This window comes from Corvus brachyrhynchos, unplaced genomic scaffold (genome assembly GCF_000691975.1).
Source record: "Corvus brachyrhynchos isolate BGI_N302 unplaced genomic scaffold, ASM69197v1 scaffold114, whole genome shotgun sequence".
NCBI classification, from domain to species: Eukaryota; Metazoa; Chordata; class Aves; order Passeriformes; family Corvidae; genus Corvus; species Corvus brachyrhynchos.
The window spans coordinates 4,355,897-4,364,824 of record NW_008238337.1 but is presented as its reverse complement, the minus strand read 5'-3'; the positions used below and the strand labels follow the sequence as shown (position 1 = coordinate 4,364,824).

Below are 8,928 nucleotides of genomic sequence, written 5' to 3'. Positions count from 1 at the left end.
CCAGGATGTCCTGCGGAACCCGGAGCACAGCCCGGGTTTGCCGGCGGCTGCTCGCTCCCAGCTCCTGGGGGATGGAGGGCAGAGAGCAGCCCCGGGGCAGGGATGTCACAGGAAGGGGATTTTCTCCCCGCCTTTGTCTGTCACCTCAGAGCCCTCCCCTGTTGCCGGCTCACCGTGATGACCCCTTTCTCCTGCATGCGGCCCGGGGTGTCGTGCAGGTCAGCGAAGCGCACGGCCACCTGGTGGTACACGGGCAGCAGCAGCTCCTCCCGCGCCTTCAGCTGCTTCTCCAGCTCCCTGCGCTCCCCCTCCGACAGCTCGGGGGTCCCTGTGGGACACAGCGGGCTGAGCAGCCCCCTGGTGATGCCACCACGGGGTCCCCTCTGTGCTCCCACATCAGCCACCACGCCCAGAGCCACGGCTCTTTCCTTGGCGCACTGACACCACAGCCACAGAGGCCACGGCCACCAAGAGGTCGCACCGCGCTCAGCGCCTGCCACGGGAGAGGGGAGGCGGCATTTGCAAGGACTTTGTGGGACTGTGCTGTAACACAGGGGCAAGGAGCTCCCAGTGCATCAGGAACCGATTCAACCCGGCCATCCTTCATCTCAAAGCACGGGAGAAGACCCCAGCCCCATTTAACCCATTGACAGAGCCCCCAGGAGATACAGGTGTTCTAAAGCACCACCACATCCTCCCAGCTCCACCAACAGAAAAGACACAAAGAATTTTTCCAGAGGGACACCAAAGGACTCCTGGTGGTTGCCACTGAAGTGCTTGAGCCTCATGTTTAACTTACACTACCCATGTCCACAACCCAAAACTCCCTTCCTTCCCTTACCCAACTGCTCCACCAGCTTGGCATAGACTGTATCAATCCTTCTCATGGTCTTCACCAAATCCTTCTTTCTGAACTTGATCTCCACTGTTCCTCCAGGCTCCAAAATGCCTCCCCTGGAAGGGACATTTGGTAAAGCGAGGTCTGCATGGGAGAATAAATTCTAGGGCAAGATGTCCAGGCAGCTGACACACAGAGGTGTTCTGGATGACCCACAGGTGTTCTGGATGCTGACCTGCTCTCCTTGTCGGCGTAGAGCTCCACGTGCAGGGGGTTGATGGTGGAGTCGATGACCACCCAGGAGCCGCCGCGCAGCTCCGCGTGGGGAGGGATGTACACCAGGACAGGCTGCTTGAAGTCCCGCAGGCTGTCCACGATGAAAGCGCCGAACTTCAGCATCTGGTCATACATGTCTGAAAGCCAAAGGGACTCAGGGGCTGGGTGTCCCAACTGCCACTGCCCCAGCCTCCTCCCAGCTGCCCAAAGCCACCTTCTCCACTGGAGACACAAAGCACCCCAAAATCAACCAGCGGGAAGCCACCAACCCATGGGACCTGTGCACTGCCATGCCCCATGACCTCCCCAGCCCAACCCCACATCCCAGAGTGGTGCAGACCCTGGTAGGCTGGGCCATCCCACGACCCCGTGGGGTGGCAGGGGTGGCAGAGGTTTGTCACACCATGGGAATCTGGGTATCCCAAGCACGGGTACCTTTCATGCCGCTGGAGAAGCCTCTCCAGTTGGCAAAGATCATCAGTGGGAGGTGCTCCCGGTTGAAATCCCGAATGGCCTGGGCTGTTTTAAAAGCAGAGTCTGGGAACCACACCTGCCCAGCCTGCTGGATTATCTGGAAAAGACAGTGAGCAGCTGAGACTGTGCCAGTTCTTCCTGGAATGCTGCATGAAACAGCTGGAAGAAAACAAAGTACCCTAGCATCCTTGATTTCACCTGAATTAAGGAAAATCAAGACATGCTCAAGGATCACTGCTCCCTTCCCTCCCCTCCAGCCTCCTCTCAGATGCCACCTGGCCTCAGCTGTACCCCACTCACCTTTGCCTCCGAGTCCAGGTTGGCGGGGTCGGCGGGTATCATCACCTCCACGGTGCGGGTCTCAACAGCGATGACGCCCACGGGGAGACCTCCCAGCCTGCAGCAGGGCAGGGTGGGCTCAGCAAGGCCAGCTCCCTCCCACCCCAGCCCCACTAGAGAGCTGCTCCCCTTCCACCATCCCAAAAGCAGTGCCACAGCCAGGGCTCGAAGGTGAGTGGGCACACATGCAGGATCCCAGCTCCATCCCTGCTCCCAGCAGTACCTCGCTCTGCCAACCACAACGGTCTGAGCCCACGGCTTCATGATCTCCATGAAGCTGCCCTGGTCAAAGAAGCCACTCTGCCAGGTCTCCTTGAGAGCTGTGGAGCACAGGAGAACATGGAATGGTGCAAGGGTGAGCACTGAAGGGCTCCTGAGCACCAACCCACAGCCAAGAGCACCTTCTGCACCTACAAGATGCATTTGGGAGCAGTGCTGCAGAGGCCTTGGGTTGTTCTCACTTACTTGGATGGGGTCTCCCTGCCAGCATCCACCTGGGGTCATAGGGGACTTTGGAAGGGACAAAATCAATTTCTCTTTCAACAGGGTCACTTATGGCAGTGACAGGCACTGGGCTCTGGTTATCCTGCAGGGGAGACCCCGAGGGCAGGTCACCAGCCAGGTATGGGTGACACCCCCCACCTCCACCCTGCAGCACCCTCCTACCTTGGGTATGTATGAGAGCCACTGCAGGATGGTGTAGACCCCCTCGAAGTCATCTGGGACGGTGACATGGGAAACGCCATTGTTGTGCATGATCTGCACTCCTCCCAGCTGGTTGTTGGATGTGTAAACCTCCCGTCCCAGCACCTAGACAGAGTTCCCAAGGGAAATGCATGGGGCTCTGCTGACACAGGAGCTGCTCCCTTGCTCTGTTTGTCAGCCCAAACCTCTGCACAGGCACATTCCCTCTGGGCTGAGGCTGAATTTCCACCTCTGTCCAGGCTGATGTTAAAGTGAAAGGATCCTGCTTTACTGCACAGGTTTAGTGAACCCAGTTTCAATTCAGCTCAAACCAATGGGATTCTACCCAGAGATGGGTCCTGTCCCTGGGGAGGGGTCCCAAGGCACCTCTGCCATCCCACCCTACCCCAGGAGCAATTCCCTGGCCCCCAAAGCAACACCAAAAAGCTGTGGGGGGTCATTCTCTCCCTGCTCAGTGAGACCAGCACAGCTGCAGCTCCCCCAGAGAGGTCCCATGAGATGATACACAGGGAGCTGCCACCTCTTCCTATGGGGCAGGGAAGGAGCCCACACAGGTAGTGGTGGGAAGGACAGTGCCATGGAGGACATGCAGCCAGAGCTTGGTACCTTGTTGAGAGCCGTGACACCCGTGAGGATGATGTGGGAATTCTCCACCTGGATGACGCGCTGGCCCAGCCTCACCAGGTAGGCACCGATCCCGATGGCACGACAGGTCACCTGGGCACACACACAGGGACACGTGGGGTCACTGGGGCTGCAGCACAGACCATGAGCACCTGGAGAAGACTGCTCTGATGGGCTCAGCCTCCTTGTTGCAGCCCATTATCCCTCCTAGGGTGACGTTAAGAGCCAGCAGGAGAGAGGGGAGCAGCAGAGAGGGGAAGGGGAGCAGCTGTACCATGCTGATGGTCACTATTTCATCATAGGCACGGGAGGATTCCCCAGCAATGGTACCAGCAGCTCTCAGGTTTTCCACCCCAAATCCATTGTCCTTCCCAATGATGTCCAGGAGGACATACCTGTGGGGAAAGTGGAGCCGTGGTGTGGGAAGCACTCACCTGCATGATGTGCCTGGCAGGATGCTGAGGTGGGAGCTGCATCCTGGTGGGGTGTAGGGCAGAGCTTGGGATATCTCCGTGTGTCTCATGGGATATGGGACTCACCTGGACTCGCCGCCTTCCTCCACGTGCTCACAGCGCACCGAGTTCATGGTGCTGATCCTTGTGTAGTCCTGGGGAGTCAGGTACAGGTACCTGAAGCCCTGCAAAGAAAAAGGAGGAGGATGAGTTGTGGAGCCCCACATACACATACTCATGTGGGACATGGCCCTTTCCCAAACCATGCTGTGCAGCAGCTCAGGGACTAGAGCTGGACAGAGCAGCCATGCCAGCACTGGCACCTCCACCTCCACCACCTGGGAGAAGCCAAAGGCACCATCCCCACGGTGCTGGGTGCAGGTGTGGCCTCACCGCCTGCTCCAAACCCACAATTTGACATCCTGGTCTAGCTCTGGTCATTCCTTCCCCAGGTAAACCCTCTGTTGTTCCCTGTGCTGAAGGAGGGGAGGTGCCCACACACCTTGTAGGGCTCAGCTGGGTCCACCCAGGCCACCTGGAACATGTGCTTGATCTCGTCGGCGAAGCCGATGCGGGCGCCGCTGTTGGCAGCGATGTAGATGCGGGGGATGCCCTCGGCCCGCGCCAGCTCCGAGGCCCTCAGGAACACCAGGTCCTCCTCAGGCCCAAAGGAGCCGATCTTGTGTGTGATATCGTTGCAAATGAGCACAATATCCCGGCCTTTGGGGTACTCGGGGGTCTTCAGCTTCATTTTGAAAGCAACCATCCCCACCTGGCTCGAAACAGCACAAGGTTACAGGGCAGAATCCTCCCAAGAAGCCCAGAATCATGGAATTCACCAGGTTGGAAAAGACCTCCAAGATCATTGAGTCTAACTCTTGACCAATCACCACCTTGTCAGCTAGACCAGAGCACTGAGTGCCATGGCCAAGAGACACAAGGGCTGAGCTGCAGGTGGCATTAACCAACAGACAAAATGGTTGAGGAGCATCTCCCAAGCTTTAAACGCAGCCAGATGGAGCCACCAGCCATTCCCACCTGCTTCCCCTGCCCAATTCCCAAATCACTCCCTGCTACCTCGTTCCCTCCAGGGACCCTGTTCATCTGCACAAGGTGCCCCTGCGAGTCCAGGACTAGCTCAGTGTAGGTCAGGATGTCTTTGGGGTACAGGTCCGAGGAGCCCCACAGCTTGAAGAGAGCCTGTGGAGACACAACACATGGCTTGGTATGGTTTGGCTTGGAAGAGACCTTAAAGACCATCTAGTTTCAGGAATTTCAAGAGCTAGGAATTGGTGTAGAAATGTTTCACATAACCAAAAGTGTTGGGGCTTGGGCTCTTTTTGTTTTCTCATTTGACAGCTCAAGGAGAGGGACCTTTTCATCAGGTGGGAATTTTTGGGGAGGGTGGGGATGAAGAGCAAACACAGTAATTTGGAGCTTCTTTTTGCTCAGCCAGACTCACCTGCCTGATCATCTCCGGGAAGTCGTACACGTAGGTGGTGCCCAAGGACTGCGCCTGGAACCGCTTGGCCTGAAGCAGGTCCTTGGTGACGTAGGGGGTGTTGATGAGCATCCCATGCTGCGGCCCCTGCTTGTCCCCATACGACTGGAACATGATCTGGAGAGGAGAGCAGAGCGTTGGCTGCCTTCCCTGGATGTCATGGTGACTCTTCTGCTGGAGCACTGCTGACCCTTGCTTGGCCAAGGTGATTTTCCACCCATTGTTTTGCTATTGAGGGGACTGTCACACTACTGTGCTGCCAGTACCAGTGACACCCTAACAGTGACCTTCACCTTCAGCACTCAAAACTGCCCAGCTCCACACCAGCATCACCCCAAGGAACCCAACTGGATAAAGCTCAATGCATTTTGGAGCAAAGTATCACACTGAGGAATCCAACTGGATGGAGCTCAGCACACTTTGAACAAAGCACCACCCCAAGGAATCCAGCTGGATGCAGACAGATAGGAATGAAACCAATCCAGCTGTGGGAATGCTGTTGGAAGTCTGGGGGCTCTGGGCAGACCAGCACTTCAGGTCCACAAGGAGTTTTGCAGAAGCCCCCCCAGAGCTCTGATGGAGCCCAGCATCACCCAGGCAGCCGCGGTTGGGTTCCTGGAGTCACCACTGGGGTTACTCACGCTGCCAGTGCCGGGGTCCCTCACTTCCTTGTAGAGGCTGATGTCCAGGTAATATCCAGACTCGTTGGTGAGGAAGAGGCGGATGGGGATGGCGGTGGCAGTGGGCGTCAGGCGGATGTTGATCTTCACCTCGGCCTGCAGCACCCGCAGCTTCCAGAGGCGGCTGCCGTAGCGCATCACCATGGAGCGCACCGACTCCTCGATCTGCGCACGGGATGGCACACGGCTGGGTCGGTGGCCCCAGGGACAACACTGAGCACACCATGCCAAGGCTGGAGCAGCCCTGTTGCATCTCCACCCCAAAGAGCCATTTCAGATTTGGGTGAGATCCTTCCCTCTCTCCATGCCTCCTGGTTGGGCCCGGTGCTGATATCCACCCTCTCCACAGGGGACAGGGAGAGATGGTGGCGGGTGGTCCTGAGCACAGGGGATGACAAAACCTCCATCTCCACATCAGGGGAACCTTTCCAGGACAGAGGAAGCAGGACCCCAAGAAACACACCTTGGAGGGGTCCATGATGACGGTGGGCACGAAGTTGAGGAAGATGTGGTTGCAGTCAGTGCGCACAATGGTGTTGTTGAAGGCCACCTCCAGCTCATCCATGGCCTCCAGGAGCAGCCGCTCGCCCTCGTTCTGCAGGTACTCGAAGGAGGCCTCCTGTGATGGAGCAGGTGGCTCAGCAGGGGCCAGGCCACCCCTGCACCCTCACTGTGCCCCCGCGGGCCCCTGTGCCACCCTGCCTTGGTGATGAGGTCGGAGTGGCGCACGATGGCACGGATGAAGAAGCGGTAGTCGGTGGTCTCGGCGCCCGCCTGCACCCTGGCAGCCCCCAGGTACAGGTGCATCTTGTGGTTGGCACAGGGGATGGCCGTCAGGTCGAAGTTGCGCATGCGGCTCAGCTCCAGCTGGAAGGCGAGTGCCGGCTCCAGGTGCCGGTAGATCCGATCCTCTGCGAACTGCCAGGCACAGCCGTGAGCCAGGGCCGGGCCGGTGCCACGCCAGCACCGTTCCCACTGCTCCCACAGGATCTTACCTCGTCCCTGGCTCTGAATGTGAAAAACTTCGGGAATTCTCTCTGCGGCAAAAGGGAGAGAGAAGGCAACATGAATAGTCCTGGCCTGCGGAGGATTGTTCTGATTCTCCATTAAAAAGAAAAAACCTGGCAGGCTTTGCTCTCCTGCAAAGGGAAAAGGGCTGGGAGGGATTGATTAGGTTGGATTTTAGGAGGAAATTCCTCCCTGTGACAGTGGTGAGGCCCTGGCACAGGCTGCCCAGAGAAGCTGTGGCTGCCCCATCCCTGGAAGTGTCCAAGGCCAGGCTGAATGGCGCTTGGAGAAACCTGGGATAGTGCAGAGTTCCACCCAATGGCAGGGAGTGGAATGGGATGAACTTTAAGGTCCCTTCCCACCCAAACCACTCTGTGATGGCTTCTGTGGCTCTGCAGGAGCCATGTTACTGGAAACATGAGCAGGATAAAGGATGATACAGGAGATGAATCACTCATTGAATGGCTCATTAATTAATTCCCAGCTCCTGAAGCACAGTGGGTCCATCCATCACTCAGGTGATGGTATTTATAGATGTCAGAGGCTGTTGCACTCACCTGCTGGGCAATGAGGAACGTGATTCTCCGGAGACCATACTCAACAAGGATATTTTTCTACATGGAAACAGAAGATGCCACCAGTCATGAGAGCTTAAACATCTCCACCAAGGCAGCAAACACAACCCAAGCTGCAGCAATTTGGGGTACACGGCATGGAGAGGAGGCAGTGCCTTGGGGTACAGTGTTCTGGCTTGCAAGGTTTACAAAAAGAGGGTCCAGCCCCAGTGACAGACCTTGGACTGGGCAAAGGCTCTGAAGATGGGCACCAGCTTCTCGTCTTCCACGTGGTCAGCTGAGCAGAGCGCAATGTTGAGGATGTGGATTGGCTCCTCACGGATGTTCTGGCAACAAAACCCTACAGTCAACCCTGGCCAGCAGCATCACTGCTGTCCCAGCACCACCTGGGGGTATCAGCAGCAACTTCATGCCCACCTTGGCATCCTCCTCATCGTAGGTGGTGGCCTGTGCCTCACTGAGGAGCCTGCTGTCCGACGGAGAGTTGGCGAAGCATGAGATCACTTCATCGAAGTTCCTGCCCAAACAGCAGGGATGGGGTCACAGGCCAGCACATTGTGCCCACCCCCTGCCTGAAGGGACAGCGCCAGGGACCCGCTGTGACAGTGTGACAGGGACACAGGTACCAGCACAACAGCCCCACGGCAAACCCACAGCTCATGAAAGGCAGCTCTGAGCCCTGCTGTGTTCATGGGCAGAGGGGTTTAACCTGTGCCCCAGGTTCTACATGTCCCCAAAAGCCACCTGGTGTCCCCACAAGGTAAGTGTTGTACTGAGAATACCCAGTCTGCAGCTGTGGTGGGAACTGGAGCTGCCTCCAGCACCGCCCAGCTGCCCCCAACTGTGACTCTTCCACCCCATTTTGCTCTCCAACAACTGCAGTGGCAACCAAAATACACAAACACTGGCCAGGCATGTCCCTGCACCCCCACCTTGTGAAGTCCTCAAATCTGCGGAAGGCCACCATGACTCCCATCCGCTGGCTTGTGGGGGAAAAGCCACTGTCCATGAAGAGCTCAGTGCTGTGCCGGGCCAGGTCAGGGTTGGAGATGCTGATAGGGACTGACATCCTGCCATGGGAAGCAAGTGTCAGCTGTGGGGGAGGCACCGTGTGGGACCACATCTCCCACAGGGGACCCTGACCCGGAGAGGGCTCATCCTGCTCCACTGCCAACGGGACAGTGCAGTGGCAGCTCCTGCTTTGCATGGAAGGGATGATACAAACTCGCCAGCTTTGTGGAAAGTCCAGGGGAGCAGGACAGGTGTGTGGGAGGGACCCCTGTACCTGTTGGGGTGGGAGGAGGGCAGCATGAACTCGAACTCCACGAGGCAGGTGCCATCAGAGAGCTGCTGGTGCTGCAGGCTGTTCAGCTCGTAGGCGATGTACCCCCGCCGCCCGTACACCTGTGAGGGAACACAGGCGGGACCCCCGCGGCCCCGCCAGCCCCGGGGCCCC

At 57.8% G+C, this 8,928-nt stretch overlaps 1 protein-coding gene across 1 annotated transcript in view; it reads right to left on the bottom strand.

Annotated features, from left to right (window-relative positions):
• The window catches only part of ACACB (acetyl-CoA carboxylase beta), a 21,687-nt gene that overhangs the window by 2,158 nt on the left and 10,601 nt on the right, over window positions 1-8,928 (bottom strand). Inside the window, exons 26-49 of the mRNA XM_017734877.1 lie at window positions 8,758-8,876; window positions 8,405-8,542; window positions 7,890-7,989; window positions 7,691-7,798; window positions 7,455-7,511; window positions 6,885-6,926; window positions 6,592-6,807; window positions 6,353-6,508; window positions 5,851-6,054; window positions 5,171-5,326; window positions 4,786-4,908; window positions 4,211-4,480; window positions 3,796-3,893; window positions 3,531-3,651; window positions 3,239-3,349; window positions 2,594-2,737; window positions 2,393-2,513; window positions 2,151-2,247; window positions 1,889-1,985; window positions 1,550-1,685; window positions 1,074-1,251; window positions 842-954; window positions 145-328; window positions 1-50 (exon numbers count right to left, since the gene is read on the bottom strand). The exon at window positions 1-50 is cut by the window's left edge and continues 119 nt beyond it. Of these exons, the coding sequence (XP_017590366.1) occupies window positions 1-50; window positions 145-328; window positions 842-954; window positions 1,074-1,251; window positions 1,550-1,685; window positions 1,889-1,985; window positions 2,151-2,247; window positions 2,393-2,513; window positions 2,594-2,737; window positions 3,239-3,349; window positions 3,531-3,651; window positions 3,796-3,893; window positions 4,211-4,480; window positions 4,786-4,908; window positions 5,171-5,326; window positions 5,851-6,054; window positions 6,353-6,508; window positions 6,592-6,807; window positions 6,885-6,926; window positions 7,455-7,511; window positions 7,691-7,798; window positions 7,890-7,989; window positions 8,405-8,542; window positions 8,758-8,876 (3,139 nt within the window). The remainder of the gene's footprint in view (window positions 51-144; window positions 329-841; window positions 955-1,073; window positions 1,252-1,549; window positions 1,686-1,888; window positions 1,986-2,150; window positions 2,248-2,392; window positions 2,514-2,593; window positions 2,738-3,238; window positions 3,350-3,530; window positions 3,652-3,795; window positions 3,894-4,210; window positions 4,481-4,785; window positions 4,909-5,170; window positions 5,327-5,850; window positions 6,055-6,352; window positions 6,509-6,591; window positions 6,808-6,884; window positions 6,927-7,454; window positions 7,512-7,690; window positions 7,799-7,889; window positions 7,990-8,404; window positions 8,543-8,757; window positions 8,877-8,928) is intronic.